At 47.0% G+C, this 22,025-nt stretch overlaps 2 protein-coding genes across 3 annotated transcripts; both read right to left on the bottom strand.

Moving 5' to 3' along the window:
• Positions 1-2,754: 2,754 nt before the first annotated feature.
• Positions 2,755-7,786, bottom strand: LOC136542567 (nuclear transport factor 2-like). 2 transcript variants are annotated; one of them, XM_066535072.1, is made up of 9 exons: positions 7,608-7,786; positions 6,252-6,352; positions 6,033-6,170; positions 5,385-5,936; positions 5,022-5,211; positions 4,816-4,937; positions 4,678-4,743; positions 4,202-4,265; positions 2,755-3,817 (listed from the first exon to the last, which is right to left on the bottom strand). In XM_066535072.1, exons 2-9 carry the CDS (start codon positions 6,300-6,302, stop codon positions 3,075-3,077), a joined length of 1,926 nt encoding a protein of 641 aa, XP_066391169.1. In that variant the 5' UTR covers positions 6,303-6,352; positions 7,608-7,786; the 3' UTR covers positions 2,755-3,074. The 2 variants fall into 2 exon arrangements, with proteins under 2 accessions (XP_066391169.1, XP_066391175.1); XM_066535078.1 differs by having other exon boundaries at positions 6,252-6,323.
• A 3,491-nt stretch (positions 7,787-11,277) lies between these two features.
• On the bottom strand, positions 11,278-12,203 carry LOC136542582 (nuclear transport factor 2-like). Its single transcript, XM_066535088.1, has 3 exons — positions 12,061-12,203; positions 11,842-11,979; positions 11,278-11,745 (listed from the first exon to the last, which is right to left on the bottom strand). The coding sequence occupies exons 1-3, from the start codon at positions 12,109-12,111 to the stop codon at positions 11,290-11,292; spliced, it is 645 nt and encodes a 214-aa protein (XP_066391185.1). The 5' UTR covers positions 12,112-12,203; the 3' UTR covers positions 11,278-11,289.
• Between the last annotated feature and the right edge of the window lie 9,822 nt (positions 12,204-22,025).

Here is a 22,025-nt window from a genome sequence, read left to right as displayed (position 1 = left end):
TTCTCTCACAACACGTCAGCGAACATGCTATTAGAGTCGTTAAGATGCTAAAAAATAATATAAAATTTCAGAATTGGGCCACCACCGCCAGGACGAGCAAGCCGCCCCATCGTCCGGCGATGAGCCGAGCCAAGAGAAGGACCGCACCGCAGCAGCCAGCTGCTCGGCTCGCGATCGGGCTCGGGCAAGGTAGGTACAGACAAGTGCGGCCGTGCGGGGGACGTGGCACGTGATGGACCAGGCGCGGTGCTCCCCCCACACGACACGACACACAAAGTGGCGCGGCAACTAGGCAGGGGCAGGAGGGGCCCACGCAGCATCCGAGGGGTTGAAAGAAAGAAAGACTGCCGCCCTGGAACAGCCGCCCCGCCACTTGCGCCTGCTCTTGGTCCCCCCCGCGGGCGGTCTCAAAGCCTCGCGCGACGTGGGCGAACCGGACGGCGACAGGCGGCAGTGGACCGGATAGCTTAACCTCACTCACCCAGAGGCCAGCGCATGGACGTGCATTAATTAATTAATTAATGGTAGCGGCAGCAACCTTGAGATTGAACGTCACCGGTCGGTCGGTCACGTCACGTCGACGGGCAGCCACTTGAGCAGAGCAGGGCAGCGCAACAGGCGAACAGCCGTCGAGTCCGACCCGTCCACGCGGACAGCTGCCTCTGCTGGGCTCCCCGTGGGCCGTGGACCGCACCGCAGAGCGCAGAGCGCAGAGGCCTGTCGCTCTCGTGCGTGATCCGCCAGATCGCCGTCGCCGAGACCCAAAGGCCGAAAGGTGGGGAATGGGGATGGGGAGCGAACCCAACGTCGCTTTCCACCCGTCCCCGTCCTCACCAGTCTCATCTCACCACTGTTCACTCCGGGTGACCGTCAGTCCGGTCCTCAAACTCTAAGCGTATCATCCCGATCTCTAAACTCTCGTATTCGTCCGAACGGGAATGGATTCGTACCCGAGTGCAGAGATAGAACTTGATTGCTTGAAATAAAATATTAGCGGGGTTAAAAACAAAATCACCCTGACACATAAATTACACAAATATTTACAGGGGACTATTTTGAAAGTAGTCCTCTTCTTCCTCGTTAGCAAGGCCGCGTGAGTTCATCTCTCTCTCCAGTGGTAGGCAGGCGGCGGCGCGACGCAGCAGCAGCAGGCGGTGGCGCGGCCCGCGGCACGGAGTGCGCGCTCGCCTGCCCCCGACGCGACGGTGTGGCCCGCGGCGCGCTCGCCAAGAATTAGCAGTAGTACTACTAGCAGTGAAGTTCGGATGAATGAGCACGACGGCCATTCTTTGCACTTGCGGCTGCTTGCTCATCAGGGCTCGGTGTGCAGGACGGCCTCGTCCTTCCCCTGCTCCTCGTCGTCGTCGTGGGGGTGGTCATCAGGCGCGCCGCCAGCATGTGCTGCTGCGGAGGGAGGCAGTCGGCAGCGGGCCGGACGCGGCCGTAGTCGAACCCGACCCCGCCCTGCCACGTCTTGATCCCGAACCCGTTCTGCGCGCGGCTGATCCGCGCCTTGTCCAGCGCCACGTCTGCCACCACCGCGAACGCGCCACCCTTGCCGAGGCTCCCGATGCTGCGCCGTCGCCATCCATGGGCCATGCACGAGAAATCACGTATGTGAACAGGAGGAAGAAGAGCTCACCTGATGCCGTGCCCGGCCCGGAGTCGATGTTCCGCATCTTGGCGCCGAAGCTGCCGTTGATGATGGAGATGGAGTTGTCGCCGGTGCCGATGCGGCAGCTCTGGATGGTGACCGTCGTGGACTCGGCCACATGGATGCCGTCCGTGTTGGGGCTGTCCTGGCGCGTCGATGTGCAGCCCGGCCATCGGCACGCGGGCAGAGCAGTCGAATAATGCAATCGGTGCGCGGACAAGCCGCCGCTGCCGCAGCTGCACGGGGAGATCAGTGACGCGCCGGCGAGCTGACCATGGCCATGAGAGAGGTGAGAGATAAGAGATAGAGCTGACACGTGGGGCCAAATCCGTTTGGATGAATGTAAGATCCAATAGAGTTTAGGGTTATTTTTTTGAATTTAGGGACCAAAATAACATTCGAGACCCGAACATGAACATCACTCTTTCTAAAATAAACTAGAGGCCCTCGTCGGTTGCACTACTCCAGCTGCAGCTGCACTTAGTACTACGATGCAACGACTAGCCCGTGCATATATGAGAGCACAACTATAACCATAGCTAAAGTAGAGCAACTCGTCATAGCCATAGAGTTTTATTTAATATTTTCAGTCAGAGAATCGTTTCTCTCTGAAAAACAGCTTCTACAAAAAGTAATCGGAGTTCTACGGCACAAAAACTGCTACCTCTGTCCTAATAAAAAAGAATACATTTCAAACAGTCCTGCTGTTACTCAACTATACAAAATTTAACCAAGTATATAAACCGAGAGTAATGATATTTATATTCTACCAAATATGTATATTATAAAAAATATATTATATGGTCAACCAAATAGTACTTATCTAGGATAACAAATACTTTGATACTTGTTTTTGTAGATTTGATCAAACTCTAAATTGCCTACATCCACAGGCTTTACAGCGGTGAAGATAAAGATTCCCATTTTCAAATTTCGACAGCAAATGATGAACACCGCAGGTGATACAGTTACTGATGCTTAATAACATATATTAATTAACTCACAAGAAACACAACAGTAGTGAGAACCAAACAATACTTCGCATTATTGAATACCATGACAACTACTTCGCATTATTGAATACCATGACAACAGCATCAAACATGGACACAGATTTCTGCAGTCGCCGCTTCATATGATTAGCGTCTAACCTCCCACCAATCCTGATTGGCAGATGACACAAGTTACAGACCACAGTCCAACAGCCAGTTGATTAGCTCATCAACGGCAACAAAATTCACCTACCACCAATGGACGACTGCAACAACCAATCTCGTAGCGAGACCAACACGGTACAAATAATAATAATAATCAAGCTGTCTGATCAGCAATGCTCCTACTACAAATAATCCCTGCACTCAGCTCACTTGAATGTAGCCTTATGCTTCCAACTTTGATGTAAGTCTACAGCCTGATGCCTCTACGCAGCAACAGGAGCTTGCTTAGGGCCATTGTTGACGCGACTGAACCTCCTATTCCCGTTCTGGTAGGGTCGAGATGGGTGGACACCATTCCCGTTCTGGTGGTAACTGTTCCCTGGTGGAGGTGGGCCCCGTCCTCGTCCAGGGAACTCATTCTGATTTCTGAAGTCGTTCCTGCGGTTGAAGTTCTCACCACCGTCGATCCTGCGGTTGAAGTTCTCGCCGCCACCGTCGTTCCTGCGGTTGAAGTTCTCGCCGTCACCGTCATTCCTGCGGTTGAAGTTCTCGCCGCCATCGTTCCTGCGGTTGAAGTTCTCGCCACCACCGTTGTTCCTGCGGTTGTAGTTCTCGCCGCCACCGTCATTCCTGCGGTTGTAGTTCTCACTGCCACTGTCATTCCTGCGGTTGTAGTTCTCGCCGCCGTCGTTTCTGCGGTTGTAGTTCTCGCCGCCGTCATTCCGCCAGTTGTAGTTCTCACCACCGTCGTTCCGCTGGTTGTAGTTCTCACCACCATCGTTCCTGCGGATATAGTTCTCGCCACCATCATTCCTGCGGTTGTAGAACTCCCCTTCATTCCTGCGGATGTACATCTCCCCTTCATTCCTGCGGTTGTACATCTCCCCTTCATTCCGGCGGTTGAAGTTGTCGCTGCTTCTGTAGTTGGCATTGTCCACATAGCCACTTCCTCGCCCTCTGAAGTTATCACCATGGTACACTCCCCTGCCAGATTGGAAACGACCACCTACACCATTGTACAGGGCCTGAGTCCAATGACTACATTGCATAAATCGAACAATAGCAACAAAGTGTTTAAGAATGCCCAGTACAGCAAATGGGAAATTGTGTTATTTCAAATATTCAATTGAAAACAATACCGACCAGTACAAAATTACAAAAAAAACAAGGTCAGCAGATACAGCAACCTAAAAGCATCTTGCCATGTCCCCTACACGAACTTGCAAGACACTCAAACCATTTTTAACAAGCTGAATAATATGGATGATGATTAGTATACAGGGGAAGAATTTGGCAAAACTTGTATCAAATTGAGAGCAAAGGTACATAGGGGAGGAAAAAGGACTCTGATTGATATATCTTGACATTAAATTTATGGTTTACTGCTTACCTCGTGAATTGGCTCTTTTCGCCTCAATGCCGACTTCTTTGTCCTCCATATGAACCGGAGATGCCTGGGTGACAAATAGGAATCATAACTTGGCCTCAGATTGTCAAAACCACTATCACACCGATATCATCAGGTTAAAATATCACAATCAAAACTATAGTTATCAAGCAGGAAAGGATTCAGCAGTAATCTGAAATACTGAAATATTAATCATTAGAAATCATCTATCCAGCTGCAACATCCACAGATAGTAAATTCACATAAAAAAATATGAATTCCAGTATTCATGTAATTTAGATGCTGACAAATTTCAAAACCACAAAGAAAACCATGATAAGAAAAAAAAAAGGATTACTATAATTATAGCACTGCAAACTTTTCCACTAGTCAAGTAGAGCAAGGTCCAGAAAGGAAACTAACTACTACTACAACTACAGAGTATCAGTGATTGGAAGAATAAATAATAAAAGACTAACCTCAATTGCTGCTTGCATAGACTGCTGGGACTCGTACTCCACAAAACCAAAAACATAACGATCGACCTGTACCAGTACGATATGAATTTTCTAAACCAAATATTGCAGATGGAAGAACCCAAAACCAAAAGTTCTAACCTTATTGTGCCGGACTTGGACACCACCTGGCTTTATAGTACCAAATTTCTTAAATTCCTCCTCAACCATTTCAATATTGGCATGGTAAGGCAAATTCTTGACGAAAATTGAATAGCCTTGCTCTGCAGGTCAAGTCAATACAGTGGCAGCATTGCTAATAATGCTAAAGCACTTAATAATAGGAATAAGTCACAAGCCAAACAAACCATTGCGAGAAGAATTGTTTTGAGCAACAATCCCATCACCAGTTTCAATAGCCTGGGTAGGTTTCACGGATGGTTTTTCCGGACCTTCGACAGCCTTGGACACTGGTTTAGGAGCTGGCTTCTGTTTGGAAACTGACGACGTTGTTTTGGCAACTGGAGGAGTCGGTGGGCCCTCCTTCATGACCTTGACCTGTGAGCAGGTCGTAATAGGTATGTAGTTAGTAAGAAGCAAACTAAAAATCCATATAGTGATATCAGCCAGATCACTTCTAGTAAACTAAGAACGGAATCATGTGTTATGTGAGTTAATAAAACAGAAAGCTTTGTACAACAATAAATCAAACAGAATGATAAATAACTCACAATGGATGCATAAGATTTCTTAGTAACATCCGTCTGAGTTGGAGGAGGGGGACGAGCAGCAACTAGGGCCTTTTTGGGATCCTCTTTGGGCACTTGCACAGCTGGCTGGGTTTTAACATTATTTTCAATGACAGTCCCATTAGCAGAGCGATCATCACTAATTTGCCTCTCTGTGACATTACTCTCAGCTGTCACATGGTCTGAGATCACATTCCTGTCAGCTGGAATAGGTTCTGGTAATGCTGAGCATGTTTCAGATGCAGGTCTACCATTCTGACTGATTTCATTTTCTTGAGTAGCAACTTGAATTATCTCAGCTGGTTTCCTTTCCAAAATAAACCTAAATATATCAGTGAGAACAAAATAGCCACCACTTTCTTGTGGTGCTAGGAAGAACGACTGGGTAAACCTACGAAAAACGCCTTCTTCTGAAGTCAAGGATCCAGTAACAACAATGAGCACCCCGTCCTTGTGAGATAACTGTGCATCTGCAGTCTCTATCTCTGTTAAGCAGTTCCTGACGTCCATAGCCATAATTTTTTCATTAATGGCCTGTAGAGAAAAAAGATGGATCCGAGAGTTAGTCTCAAATTCAGACGGCACGCCTATTGTACAAATGAATCAATAAATGGCCATACAAGAACTTACACTCATAGTGCTTACATACACCATAGTTCCATTAGAATCTGGTCGACCAAGAATACTTGAATCTTGGTAAAACTTGTGCACTTGATCTGGTTGCTCATGTAGAATTTGATAATATTGCTGAACAAAAGCACCACCTATCTATAAACAACAAAAATAACATTCAGCAATATTTGTGACAATCCCATGCAATAAATAGAAACACAGGAGAATATAGATTACCACGTGGGGACTTATAGGGTGGTTTACTGGGTTCCCTGCTTGCCCTGCCATTTCTGAGGGGAAGAAAAATGCCTTGCCACAAGCACGATAGTTATGCCTCACTAGAACCACAAGCACAAATGCAACTTGTAGAGGTGGACGATCAAGGATAGAATAGGAATTAAAAAAGCAAACGAGGGGAAGAACAAACTAATGCCTTGCCACAAACACGACAGTTATGCCTCACAAGAACCACAAGCACAAGTGCAGCTTTTAGAAGTGGACAATTAAGGGTAGAAAAGGAATTAAAAATGACAAGCAAACCATAAGCATTTAGATCTGTCCAAATAGGTATAAGGTAACCTAGAATTTTGTATATATAATAATACTAAAAACAGTGACACATGCCTGGTTTCAACAATCAGTCAAATAGAATCCATAGGTTAAAAAGGCATAATTCTAAGCCCAAACTAGTAAACATCAGACATTTTCTAAGTTTCTTGTCCAACAACCCCAACAAGATTATCACTGGCATAAAACGATACTCAAAAAAAAAAAATTGCAACAATTCCTTTCAAGAAAGTTCAATATAGGTAGCCAATCATTCATGACACTTGTAAAACAGAAGCTTCAATAACTGTAACCTTTGATTTTAACACACTTACTAGTTCACAATAAACACGTGTTACACACTTACACGCATCATATTCCTCTTGGAACGTGCTACGGAAGCGAATCAGACAAATCAAATAGGAAATACACAATCTAGCCATCCTTTGCAACTCTATAATAATGTTCTAAAATCTAAATTGAACATGACCAACCACAGGGTCAATAAGTCCAACCAAATACTAAGCAAGATAAACCCTGCGACCATGGAAAGAAGCCATTTTGATGCTGTTGAATAATACCTATGGGCACAGAAACAGCATTGCATAGCCAATAACTAACATACCGCCATTGAAATGAAGATTGCATCAAAATCGGAGACGAAGGGAGAAAGTTGTATTAGGCAGAGTCACGAAGACTAAATACTTGGCCAACGATTAATCATTCTAGTAATCCACAACAGAGAAAAAAAAGAGTGACCCCTCAAGAGCAGCTTACAATCTTTCTGATCGCATGCACAAGGACAGTAACAACGGATAAATCGGAAAAAGAAAACTTGGCCCGCTAGCACCACCGCACCTAAAATGCGCAGACAAAAACCTAATCCGCGCCGGGCACCACATCCCGGCAGCGCCACAAGCACTATCACCCAAAAAAACCTCCCCAGACATCCATCCGCGACAAGCGACAAATAGACGGATCGAATAAACCAGCGGGACGGAGAGATCGACACACGTGAAGGACGAGAAAGGCGTCGAGACGGAATACCTTGCTCACGGGGGGAGGGGCCGGCGAGGCGCTACCGAGGAGGAGACGGGCTGGAGGGTCTCGCCGGCGCCGCCGCGAGACGACACCGCCGGCGGTCGCGGAGTGGGGCGGGAGGAAACCCTAGAAAAAGGCCGAGGACTGAAGAGGCGGCGGCGGCGAACGCGGTAGTTTTACACAGGGGCGAGGCGAGGGGTTTAAAAAGCAGCAAAGGGGTTTTGCACCCACACTCGTGTGTCGTGTGTTTTTCACTTTCCCCGTCGCGGGTTTTACCACTGCTGCGTCGCTGACTCGTGGGATCCACTGCTCTGGCGGGGCAACGGGGCAAGTGGGGACTGAGGCATTTTTGTACAAAAAAAAGTCAGAAAAAAAATGTCCAGAACATTTCTTCACCAGCAAGTTTTTCGTTCATTCAGAATCTAGTCTGGCAAATTTGCTGTTAATATACGGTACATGATTCGTATACGTGGAAAAACTATATCATCATGCTGAGTAGCTTCTATGGTAGAGTTAGAGCCGTTTTAGAAAATATTTGGCAAACCTGACTCCAGTGGCAGTTTTGTAATAATCATAAGATCTTTAGTTTTCCAGCCATGTCAACAGCTTTAGTCCTATAGTTCCCTCTTCCCTCTTCCCTCTACGTCCGTCCGATCCGGCCACCACCGCTCCATCTCGACCCTGCATTTTAGGGGCTCAGCCTCTTCCCTTCCGCGTCGCTCCACAAGTTTGCATGAGAAAAAAAAAGCTTTGCGCTCCACCGATCGCCGTCCCCATTGCCCCCTCCCTCTTCCCCATCTCCCACCGCTCCACCTGTCGTGGCCGCACAGTACCTTGATCCGTCGCGGCCGCGACCGCCAAGTGCCACCCCATCGCCTGTCTCCCTCTTCCCTGCGCGTGCACCTCCCTCTTGCTCCCAACGGGTCTCCCCAACCATATAGACCCGTTCATGCCGATGTAGGCCGCACAACCCGTGGGTTACTCGTGCGACCATCCGGGTCGTCAATTGGACGGACGCCTCTCCAATGTCGAACCCCCGGGCCCTCCGTCGCACGCTCGTCTCTCTCCTCTCGCTTGCTCGCCTCCCATGCCAAGCATCATGCCTGCTGCCGTCACTCACGGGAGGAGGCAACGCCACGCGCGTCCGCTGGCCCTGTCTCCAAGATAGATTGAGCGCAACTCGGATCTAAGTAGGGGATGGCAACGGGTGAGGTTTCGTACGGGTTGAGTAAAAAATCACCCTCGACAATGTCCACGATATTTGGCTACACCGGCCCTCAATGGAGACCCGCGGGTGTAATGTTGCACCCACACCCGTGGGTGTGTTAATAAGAAGCTAGCATATATAACAAAAAAGACAAATTTTGCTGGGGGGCACTAGAGAAACGTGTAATTGGCCAGATCAGACCACCAGACCGAGAATTTTCCAAAAGACGTCGCAAATTCATGGTTGTTTGCCAAAAGATAGCGCACTGATTATTTTATCCATTTCTTAGTTTTGGGGAGAGAGAAGGTGGGGGAAATATCCAAACTATCCCTGTCTTCAACCTTCGGCCCTTCGCTTATTATTTGTTGTAACACACTGTCATCGTCGATTCATCGCCGTCCTTCTCGAGCGACTGTTAGCTGCCGCGATGTGTCCTGTCATGGCTCCGGATGACTTTGGTCGTCCACTCGTCCTGATCCCTTCTTGAGCGACAGAGAACAGATGGAGAGAGAGAGAGAGAGAGAGAGAGAGAGAGAGAGAGAGAGAGAGAGAGAGAACGGAGGGGCCGTGGGAGTTCTGGGCGGCACTCCGGTGGTAGTCAAGGTGGTGGACGGTGGCGGCCTAGGGAGTTGAGCTCGTGCGTCGTCGGGTTGTAGGGGCTGGGTTCCCGCCGCCGGTGGCCGGGGTGCAGGGGCTGGCGCCTCAAGGGCCGCGCATCGGGGGTCGTGCCGCTAACGCATTAGGGGCCAGAGACGCTGGGTCCGGGTCGTAGGGGCCAGTGCCGCTGGGCTGCCGCCCGTGGGGGCGCGCGGCCTCATCCTCGACTGGGTGCGTAGGTGGTCGAATGAGAACAATGATGAATTGGCGACGACGACAGGTTACGACAAATATCAACGAAGAGCCGGAGGTTGAAGAAGATGGTAGTTTGGACATCCCCCTCTCCCTCCCCAAAACTGAGAAATGAATAAAATAATCAGTGCAGTGTCTTTTGGCAAACAATCACGATTTGCGGTGTCTTTGGGTAAATTCTCAGTCTGGCAGTGTGATCTGGCCAGCAAAATTTGCCTTATTTTTCATGTTTGGTTTGGTCTACACCCCCCGCCCCCCTAGGTTTTTGTTTGATGCCTCCGACTTAGGATTGATTAAAACACTGACCCTACTAGATGCATTATGCAACCCATCATATTCCCATTGCTTATTAAAACTAAGATCAGCTTATTTCATTTCCCTTTCCTTCGATTTTCTCTTTTTTTTAACGTAGTGACCTTCGCTTTCCTCTCTCACACACACTCTTTGCCTCACTGTTTCTGTCCTAATCAGAATCGCCGCACCAAGATATATGTTGCTCTTACTGATACATGCAGGAGGCAAGTGGATACAAGCCTCATATATTTCAGATGCTAATCGAGTTGAGAAAATATATTTAACTTTACCTGGTTCATGCGGATGCCTCCTTGGCTGCTGCCCTCGTGCACCCCTCATGTTGGATTGAACAATGCTAATTGCAAGGTTCTAAACTAATAAGAAAACATGATAAGATTTTTGTGTTACTTTTCTTATTGCATTTTACATTTTTACATGCATGCTTTGCTCCATCCAACTTGTTTGGCCTCCGTAACTGACAGTAGTGTATATGAATATGTGTTGGATTTTTCTTTTGATTGACATAGCTCTTATTTGCTGATTGGCATGTTCTAAGAAGTTTATTGTTTAAAGATTCCAATACCAACAAAAGATTTAGTACATACATTTGTGTAATCATGCGTGTTATATATATTTGTAAAATAACTTGCCGTGTTATATATTTGTAAAATAACTCAATCTAGCAGAGATGATAGGTTTATAGAGAGTTGCCTTTGTCCTTTAGGGGTTATAGGGCAAAAGCTATATCAGTTGTTAGCAATTCCAAGCAATCGTCAAGGTCTGACGGGGATGTATAAAGGTTCGTGAGATTAATTATAGGCAGTAAACCGAGTATCAACATTGACCTTTCCGTGGTGTTTGCCTAATTTAAAGTTGTTTTTGCAGGTTAATTGCATCACTGCACCAAAGCTTGCTATGGAGTGCTCATGTCCCTTTTCATTTTCCCTTGACATCCACCGCTACCAAGGTCTGATGTTGTGCACACCATCTTGGACATCCTTTGGTAAGAGCATTGACTTCATCTAAGTTTGAGACATATATACAGCAAAATAGCATCTCCATACTATAGACAGAGCAATCAATGACAAGTTTTGTGTTCCTCCATTTCTAGATCCCGACTAGACATGTATCTAATGTGCTTTCTGCAGGCACAAAAAAAACAGCCTACAACTAGTAGACCACGACAACGAAAGATAAATAAGCTCATCATAGTCTATAGCAGAAAGATGTTTAACCAAGCTATTGCCATTTCCATACACCATATATAAAGGTAAAAATCTCTTACTGGGTCATATGCAATGCCATTCAAAGTCCAATTAAATTTTCAGTCAATAGGGATTATAACATCACCCATGTATCTAATGCACTTTCAATGACAGTCCCATTAGCAGCGGGATCGCTAACTTGCCTCTCAGTGACATTACTCTCAGCTGTCGCATGGTCTGAGATCACACTCCTGTCAGCTGGAATAGGTTCTGGTAATGCTGAGCATGTTTCAGATGCAGGTCTACCATTCTGACTGATTTTATTTTCTTGAGTAGCAACTTGATTTATCTCAGCTGGTTTCCTTTCCAAAATAAACCTAAATATATCAGTGAGAACAAAATAGCCACCACCTTCTTGTGGTGCTAGGAAGAACGACTCGGTAAACCTACGGAAAACGCCTTCATCTGAAGTCAAGGATCCAGTGACAACAATGAGCACCCCATCCTTGTGAGATAATTGTGCATCTACACTCTGTATCTCTGTTAAGCAGTTCCTGAAGTCCATAGACACAATTTTTTCATTAATGCCCTGTACAGAAAAATGGTGGTTTCAAGATTTAAACTCAATTTCAGACAGCATGCATATTGTACGAATAAGTCAATAAATCCTCATACGAGAACTTACACTCTTAGTGGTTACATACACCATAGTTCCATTGGAATCTGGTCGACCAAGAATACTTGAATCTTGGTAAAACTTGTGCACTTGATCTGGTTGCTCATGTAGAATTTGATAATATTGCTGAACAAAAGCACCACCTATCTATAAACAACAAAAATAACATTCAGCAATATTTGTGACAATCCCATGCAATAAATAGAAACACAGGAGAATATAGATTACCACGTGGGGACTTATAGGGTGGTTTACTGGGTTCCCTGCTTGCCCTGCCATTTCTGAGGGGAAGAAACAAATTAATGCCTTGCCACAAGCACGGTAGTTATGCCTCACAAGAACCACAACCACAAATGCAGCTTGTAGAAGTGGACAATCAAGGATAGAAAAGGAATAAAAAAAAACAACTGAGGGGAAGAACAAATTAATGCCTTGCCACAAACATGATAGTTACGCCTCACAAGAATCACAAGCACAAGTATAGCTTTTAGAAGTCGACAATCAAGGGTAGAAAAGGAATTAAAAAACGACAAGCAAACCATAAACATTTAGATCTGTTCAAATAGGTATAAGGTAAACTAGAATTTTTTTGTATATATACTAAAAACATGACACATGCCTGGTTTCAACAATCAGTCAAATATAGAATCCATAGGTCAAAAAGGTATAATTCTATGCCCAAACTAAGGTGGTGTTTGGTTGCTCTTCCTAAATTTTAGTCGTTGTCCCATCGAATGTTTAGACACATGCATGGAGTATTAAATATAGACTAATTACGAAACTAATTGCATAGTTTGTGACTAATTTGCGAGATGAATCTTTTAAGTCTAATTAGTCCATGATTTGACAATGTGGTACTGCAGTAAACATGTGCTAATGACAGATTAATTATGCTTAAAAAAATCATCTCATGGAGTACTGACGGATTATGTAATTTGTTTTTTTTATTAGTATCCGAACACCCCATATAACATCCTCCCAACATACCTCTTAAATTTTAGTCACTGGATCCAAACACCACCCAGTAAACATCAGCCGTTTTCTAAGTTTCCTATCCAACAACCCCAACAAGATTATCACTGTCGTAAAAAGATACTGAAAAAGAATTGCATAACAATTCCTTTCAAGAAAGTTCAAAACAGGTAGCCAATCATTCAGGACACTTGTAAAACAGAAGCTTCAATCACTGTAACCTTTGGTTTTGACACACTTAATAGTTCACAATCAGTGGCGGAGCCAGGAATTTATGGCTGGGTATGCCACATGTATAAAATTTCAAAGCAGCCGCAACAGGGAAAAGGGCAAGGACCGCAGCCCGCAGGGGGCGACCGGTCGAGCCGGCGAGGGGGGAGTGCAGGGGGCGAGTCGGCCGGAGAGGGGGGACGTGGTGAGGTGCCGCCTGGCGGTGCCGGTCGCCGGAGTAGGGGAGGTGCGCCGTGCTCGGGGCCGTCTCAAGAAATTTGGGGCTGGAGCGACGATAAACCGGGGCCCTAAATTTTATACAAGTTTTATGACTAATAAAATTAAATCATAGCTTCAGTGAAATATATGACTTTAACATGTATTATAGACATACTTTCACTTAAATTTATAACTTTAATATGTATTCTTTTGTACCATATGTAGAAATACAGTAAAAATATTACTAACCTCAAGAATCATATTTTCTATTTCTAGTAGACATGATGTGGATTGAATTAATTTAAATAAATTCATAGAGTGTATATATGTATTAAGTCAAAGTCCCATGCCTAAATGTGTAATGTCTTCAGCCCTTCACTCTAATCAGAACAAAAGAAAACACAAACAAATCAAATCAGCCGACAACAACATTAGTAAATTATTAAATTAAGAATTTGCTAGCACTCAAGGACTCTATAGGTCTAATTAACTTACCTGTTCCAGCCAGTCCAGGCACATATTCAGAGTCACAAGCAGGCCAATATCGAAAGGCACTAGGCAGGAAGAGGACACTCGGTAGATGGGGTCGATGCTCAGTTCTTGCGATATTGCGGCAGATGAATCATCGAGTGTAATGCTTCGGCTTGTGGGGCGCGGCGACAGATGAATCATCAGCCAGTCAGGCACACGGCAGGCAGCAACGCGCCGTGAAGCCGCACGCGAGCAGGGAGAGGGGCGCCGGGCAGGGGTGACCGAGCGACGGAGTCACAGAGATGTATTCCGGGGCTTCGTTCGTGGGCTGCCAGAAACTTTTGTTGTATTGGGCCTTCGAGTGACTCTTCCAAGATACGTATAAACCTGTGTATTAGTGTATATTATACATATTAAATTTTTCTCCCAAATCATGGGTATGGCAAGGCATACAGGGGCATACCCCTACCGCCGCCCATGTTCACAATAAACAAGTGTTACACACACCATATTTCTCTTGGAACTTGCTACGGAAGCGAATCAGACAAATCAAATAGGCAATGCACAATCTGTCCATCCTTGCAACTCTACAACAAGGATCGCGTTATCGTGCGACGCTCGCACGTCGTCTTCCTCCTCGCCGACACCATCCTCACCTCGGCTCCTGCCCCCGCTGGCACCCGTCCACCGCCGCCCCTGCCCTCGCGCATCCACCATCCATGCCCGGCGGCTCCCGCCGCCTCCTGCCACCACCTCCTCGACCTCCCCTAACCACAGGGCAGCTTATCGGCGACGTCGTCCTCGTTCGCACCCCCGCAACCTCCCCTCGACCTGCCCTCTCCTAATCACAGGGTAGCTCGCCGATGACTCCGCTGCGACGCACCCACCGCCAACCCCGCCCACTGCCGTCTCCCACTGCCCCACCCCACCGCCGTCTCGCCTGCCACCACTGCGCATGACCGCCACCATCCAAACTCCCTTCTAAAGCCGACGGTGAATAGATGCCTAACCTCGATGAGTCTTCTTCTTCCTCTCCAATGGGGGGCGCAGACACGTATGGGTCACGCGCTTTCCAAATGGAGGCTTTTACCTGTGTGCCATTAAAAAGTTGATAATTACCCACAAGCCATTAAAAAGTTGAGCTCCCACAAGTGCCACTGCTCTCAACTCTTTTGTCTCCCATGCCATTCCATCGACCTTCCGTTTGTTTTTTACCGTTTGCTCGCCCTGACATGTGGGCCCGGCCAGCAAAGATGTCCAAACTACCCCTATCTCCCAATCCCTCTTCCCTTGGGGCTGCTTCTGCCTTCCTTTTGTGCACGCCACTGCGCTCGCTGCACCACCACTCTCGCTGCCGCCCTCCCTCGTGCTGAGCTCGCCCACGCCGCTCGCGATGGCCTGCCCAGAGCTCGTGCGCGCTCCATTCGTGGTGGCTGGGGCGTGGCTGGGACGGAGCTCGCCTCCTCGCGTCATGTCTGTTGGCCACCGAGGACCATCTACGGCAGCTCCGTCGGCCATGGCAGCTAGGGTAGCAGCGCCACAGGCCAAGGCAGCTGCGCCTGCGATCAGGGTAGGTGCCCCTAGCCAGGCCACCAGCAGCCACGGCCAGGGGGCTGCACCCCTAGACACGAGGCCGGCCATGGCAGCTGCGCCTTCCCTAATTTGCTCACGAACCTTGATTTGTTCACGTACCCTGTACCCTATATCCCCAATCTCATTTTGATAGTCAATAACAGCCAAGATTGATTCCAAGCCAAATTACGTTTCTCTCAAGCTAGCAGCAGAGCGTGTCCTTTCTCCAGCTCACGTCCCCTTTCCAACTCCTTCATCTTCTATCTCGAGGGGTTCTGGAAGCAGATCGGGGCGAGTGGCCGGCGGCGGCGCTGCCCATGGATGCTGTACCACGCAGGGCGAGCAGCCGACGTGACGCGGCGCTAGCCCTGGGCGCGCAGTACCGCGTGGTGAGTGGCTGGCGGCAGCACTGCCCCCTGGATGCCGTATCGAGCAAGAAGAGTAGCCAGCGGTGGTGGTGGGACGAGAGTCGAGAGAGACTTGGAGTTGGAGAAGCAAATTTGTGTGCTCGAGTGACCCTTCAAGGACCACAATGTAATCCTCAACACATGCGGCCGCGACTTTCTCGTCATCGGTTGTGGGCGGCATCCGGCGCGGGATTCACGATTGGGTGGCGTCTGGCGGACTGCTCGTTGGCGGTGATGCGGGATTCACGGTGGCCTGCTATTTAGCGGCATGTCGAGGTGCTCGAGTGCCTGCTCACGGTGGCCAGCGTGTTGCATGTTGATTCGGCCACCGGGATGGCATCCCCCACGTAGGGGTGATAGACGGTGGCTGCGCCGTCTGCACCTACGCAGGCGGTGCCCAGGGTGTGTAACACCCTCGGTGTCCGGGACTCAGGAGTGGGGGCTTGGAGTCCAAGTTTGGATGGGGACCTAGACACCCAGGACATGAGGGTGATGGGTTAGTCCTGCTTGTGCCTGGGATACAAGCGGGGCGTGTGTTTTCGGGGTACCCAGTTGGAGGCATTGATACGCGAATCACCAGGCGATCTGGTACGGCTTGTCTACGATTTAGCATCGTAGTAAGAACTGAAAGATGGAAGGTGATGAACTAGAACTGATTGCTCAACTCTTGCTTGAAAGTAGAACATGTGCTTACATAGAATGACTAGTTAATAAATTAATACAACTATTCATAATAACATAAATAAAGACTCACTATTACTATTGCTTTCTGCAAAAAGGAAACTAGCAAACCATAAAGCTTATCACATTCCTTGGAGTCGGAAAATTATTCCTACTAGTCGGATAAGTCTTGCGAGTATATTGTGTACTCAGGGTTTATTTACCCTTGTTGCAGGTAATGCTTGAAGAGTACCATTGTGTGGAGGATTCTTCTGGTGGGCACAGACGGATCCTCGTTCTTTATCGCTAGATGTTCACTTTTAATTCCGCTGTTTAAGATTCCGCACTCTAACTTTGGAAATGTAATAATATAATTTTTATGAACTCTGGATGTATAAAATGCATTAAGTATTGTAACTCGTTCTCATTATTGGATCCTTGGGAAAAAATATGGATCTTTCGGGTTCTCCCTTGGGGTGTGCCCGACGAATACCGGTCGTTATAGCTTGCTTTTGGGGTGCTTAGTGTCTGGTGGAAGACGAGTGTCTCAGTAAGTGTGCTATTTCGGGGCGGTTCTGCCATAGTTGGTACCAGAGCCAATAATGGGTTACGAGTTCATCACTCTTTTTCAAAACTTAAAAATTTGACCAACAAAAGTTTTGCGAAAAGTAGGATGCGATTAAATTATGTAAATAAGTATAACCCCTAGCAATATGGTCTATCTAGGATAGCGGCACTGGTTTTATCTAATCAGTTTCTGTAGGTACACTGACTTACGTTGCGTAAGAAATCGCTTAGCATACGGAAAGTGAGTGTGCAATGTGCCAAAATTTTTGCGAATGCCGCTATATTTCGGCTTGAGTGAACGTATAGGCCGAAGCATGCATCATAATAATAGAATCTTGCTTAAACTAAAGTCCCCCCCTACACATGTAATTTAGATTAGTAAATTGATAGGATAACTTAAAAGAATGCTTTAATAAATATCTTGTCATTCTTCTAATCCCTTGCTTCTAATCTAGAGGGTTGTTCTAAATGGATGGTTCCTATCTCTTACAGATGAATCTGAGGTCCAGATGAATCTGAGGTCCAGATGCAGGAGCACCAGTGCCGGTGCGGGCCACGGTCTAGGCGAGGGCCATGGTGAAAGTGGCCGGGCCAATGAGCACGGCAACGGGGAGAGCCAGGAGGCTCCATTTTTTGCTCCCCCTCCTCCGCCACCGCCACCGCCGATGACTCATGCGAAGATGATGGTAGAACTGATGGCTGCTCGCTGTGAGTCAGCCCGTGCCATGGAGCTAATGGCATAAGCTATCGCTGGCTTCGCCCACGGAAGCCATGGGGGCAATGGTGGGAATGGGGGTGGTGCCCATGGTCCTAAGGGACCCTCTTCTTACCATGATTTCCTCAAGACCCACCCGCCCACGTTCACACCAACAACTGAGCCCCTAGATGCGGAGCACTAGCTTCGCATTTTGGAGTAGAAGTTTCTGTTGCTCAACATGGCTGATGAGCAAAAAGTGCGCTTCACCACGCAACAGTTGTTGGGGTCCATGAGTGCATGGTGGGATACCTTCCATGCCATGCAGTAGCCAGATCACCAGGTGACCTGGCAGGAGTTCACCGTAGCATTCAGAGAGTTCTATATTCCTGCTGGTGTCCTCAATAGGAAGCTGACTGAGTTCCTGGATCTTCGGCAAGGGGGTATGACAGTGATGGACTATGTCAATAAGGTCAATCACTTGTCCCAGTATGTTGGCATCCATGTTGAAACTGACGAGAAGAAGAGGGACCGCTTCTATCGCGACCTCTCTTACAACCTTCAGGAGAGATGATGAATGCTACCATCGCCCTAGAGGGCTTACATCGAGATTCCCAGGCAGAGGGGAAGAGAAAGCGGTTGGCTACGGGGTCTTCTAGCCACCCCCATACTCAAAAGGTACAGGTTATTCGATGGGTGCCCTATCAATCATCTGGCGGGCATTCGTTTCGACAGCCCCAGCATACTTCTCAGACTTCTTCCACACAGTACCGTGCACCCACTCAGCAGGTGCAACCCCAGCAGCCTTAGGGACAACAGGTCCCACCTCATCTAGGACAAGGAAACAAGCCTGGCGCTTGTTTCAAATGTGGCAAGGATGGCCACTATGCCTGAGAGTGTCCCCAGAACCAGCCAACCCAGTCTGCTCAACCATCGACGAACTCCAGGATAGTCAAGCGGATAGTGATCAAGAGGAAAGTGCCAGCCAGCTGATCTAGATAGGTGAATTTCATGGATGCTGAGCAGATATTGCAGCAGGAGCCGGTGATGGCTGGTATGTTCACCATTGATTCCTATCCAGCGTATGTGTTATTTGATTCTGGTGCATCACATTCATTCATGAGCATGGGATTTGTAGACCGGCACAACATATCTCTTATGGCTATACCGTATGCCTATAGAATCCGTACTCTAGGTTTGCAGATGTGCATCAATACCCGAACAGACATAGTAAGCTTGGTATTAGCCACCCACACTTATCACCTATAGTTCATGGTACTGCCTAGGTAAGGCATTGATGCAATTCTTGGAATGAACTGGTAGCGGGTGTATGGGGTAGTCTTGGATTTGAAGCAGAGAATTGTCGAGTTATGGCTTCCTTCTTCTGAGGATATGATGTCTCTTCTTATACCCTCAGATCCATTCTTACCTGTTGCTGCTCATGCTGAAGCCTCTCCTGACCTTACCTCTATTCTGGTAGTATGTGAGTTCCTGGATGTATTTCCTAAAGATCTACCTGGGTTGCCACCAGATAGAGAGGTGGAATTCTCCATTGAGCTAGAGCCTGGTACTGCTCTTATCTCCCAACGCCTGTACCGCATGGCTCCAAAGGAATTGGCTGAGATGAAGAAGCAACTGGAAGAGTTTATGGAAAAAGGTTTCATCCGTCCTAGTTCTTCACCATGGGGTTGTCCAGCCATTTTTGTGAAGAAGAAGGATGGTACTCTGCGATGTGTGTGGATTACCGCCCACTTAATGCGGTAACAATTAAGAACAAGTATCCTTTGCCCTGCATAGATACTTTGTTTGATCAGCTAGCTGGTGCCAGGGTGTTCTCCAAAATTTACCTTCGTTCAGGCTATCATCAGATCAAGATTAGACCACATGATATACCAAAGACAATTTTTTCTACTAGGTATGGACTGTATGAGTACCTAGTAATGTCTTTTGGTCTCACCAACGCTCCTGCATTCTTCATGTACCTGATGAATTCAGTCTTTATGCCGGAGCTAGACAAGTTTGTTGTGGTATTAATTGATGATATCCTGATATATTCCAAGAATGATGAAGAGCATGCCAAACACCTTCGGATAGTACTGGCTCGATTGAGGGAACACTAGCTATATGCTAAATTCAGCAAGTGTGAGTTCTGGTTAGATCGAGTGCAGTTCTTGGGGCATGTGTTGACACCAGATGGCATTTCTGTAGATCCCAGCAAGGTGCAAGATGTGCTGAATTAGAAGTCTCCCAAGTCTGTGCACCAGATTTGTCAGTTCATTGGTCTAGCTGGGTACTATCAGCATTTCATCCTGGATTTCTTCAAGATAGCCCAGCCAATGACCTAGCTGCTCCAAAAAGAAGTCAAGTTTGATTGGAGCCTAGCCTGTGAAGAAGCCTTCCAAGCTTTGAAGACATTTCTAACCACTGCTCCTGTGTTGGCCCAACTAGATATTGATAGACCCTTTGATGTATACTGTGATGCCTCAAAGACGGGGTTGGGGTGTGTGCTGTTGCAGGATGGGCGTGTGATAGCTTATGCTTCACGCCAATTGAAAAAGCACGAAGTAAATTACCCCACCCATGATTTAGAGTTGGCTACTGTGGTCCACGCTCTAAAGATTTGGAGGCACTAACTGTTGGGCAACAAAGTGCATATCTTTATAGATCACAAGAGCCTCAAGTATATTTTCACCCAGTCTGAGTTGAATATGAGACAAAGAAGGTGGTTTGAATTGATTAAGGATTATAACTTGGAGGTACATTACCACCCAGGAAAGGCCAATGTAGTGGCTAATGCTTTGAGCCGCAAGTCACACCTGGTTGAAGAGACACCTTTGTCTCTCAACCATGCAGATGTGTTGACTCACATTGCCTTGACCTCAGAATTGCTGGAGCAGATTATTTTGGAGCAGAGGCAAGACCCTAAAGAAATTTCTCACATTAGGAAATTGATTGCCAAAGGGTGTGGTCCTCACTTTAGTATTAGTGAGCATGGTGTAGTGAGGTACAAGGATAGACTGGTGGTTTCATCTAGTGAGGAGCTGAGAAGGAAGATTTTGAGTGAAGCCCATCATTCGAAGCTGTCTATTCATCCTAGCAGCAACAAGATGTACCATGATCTACGCCACTTGTATTGGTGGTCTAACATGAAGCAGAACATCACCCAGTACATCATGGAGTGCGACACCTGTGGGCGAGTTAAAGTAGATCATATATGTACTCCAAGATATTTGCAGCCCTTGCCCATTCCTGTTTGGAAGTGGGAAGATATCTCCATGGACTTTGTGGTGGGTTTGCCCTACACATCCAAGGGCTATGATTCTATTTGGGTCATTATGGACCGTCTAACTAAGTCTGCTCATTTTATTTCGGTGGACACTAGATATACAGCTAGGAAGTATGCCGAGATATATTTTGATCGGATTGTGACCCTACATGGAGTTCCCCTTACTATCATCTCTGATAGAGGGTTAGTTTTTGTCTCTCGTTTCTAGGAGCAACTCTAGGAATGTCTTGGTACTCGTCTTCTTAGAAGCTCAGCATATCATCCACAAACTGATGGTCAAACTGAAAGGGTGAACCAGGTGCTCGAAGACATGTTGAGAGCTTGTGCCATTTCTTTTCCTGAGAAGTGGATGGATGCCTGAAGTTAGCTGAATTTTCTTACAATAATAGCTACCAAGATAGCATTCACATGGCACCATTTGAAGCTCTATATGGAAAGAAATGCAGAACGCCACTTAACTGGGTTGAAGTGGGAGACTGTGGGTATTTTGGGCCTGAGTTCATAAAGGAGGCTCGAGAGCAAGTAAGCATTATTCGAAGTCACTTGAAGGTAGCTCAGAGCTGACAGAAAGCCTATACAGACAAGCGAAGAAGGCCCTTAGAGTTTGCAGCTAGAGATTATGTGTATCTCAAGGTGTCTCCTATGATAGGGGTGCACCGGTTTGGTGTCCATGGCAAGCTAGCCCCTCGATATGTGGGTCCTTATCAAGTGTTGGAGCAGTGTGGCCTAGTTGCCTATCGTCTCTAGCTTCCTGATATTTTAGTTGTGGTACACAATGTGTTTCATGTATCGCAATTGAAGAAATGTTTGCGGGTTCCTAATGAAGCTGTGGAAATTGAAGGGCTTCCCCTCTAGCCAGATTTGACTTATATTGAGCACCCTATCAAAATCCTGGACGAGAAAGAAAGAGTGACAATGAACAGTGTGGTAAAGTTCTACAAGGTACAATGGCAAAACCACTCTAAGGATGAAGCCACATGGGAACAAGAGAGCTACATATTGAAGCATTACCCTCACCTTCTCTCTAGTTCTGATAGTTAGTTGTTATGTTGAAATGTATTCCCTATCTCCTTCTCACACTAGGCACATGAAATCTCAAGTCGAGATTTTGTTTTAGAGGGTAGATTTGTAACAC

Source organism: Miscanthus floridulus, chromosome 1, assembly GCF_019320115.1.
Source record: "Miscanthus floridulus cultivar M001 chromosome 1, ASM1932011v1, whole genome shotgun sequence".
NCBI lineage: Eukaryota > Viridiplantae > Streptophyta > Magnoliopsida > Poales > Poaceae > Miscanthus > Miscanthus floridulus.
This window is presented reverse-complemented; position numbering and strand designations above follow the sequence as displayed.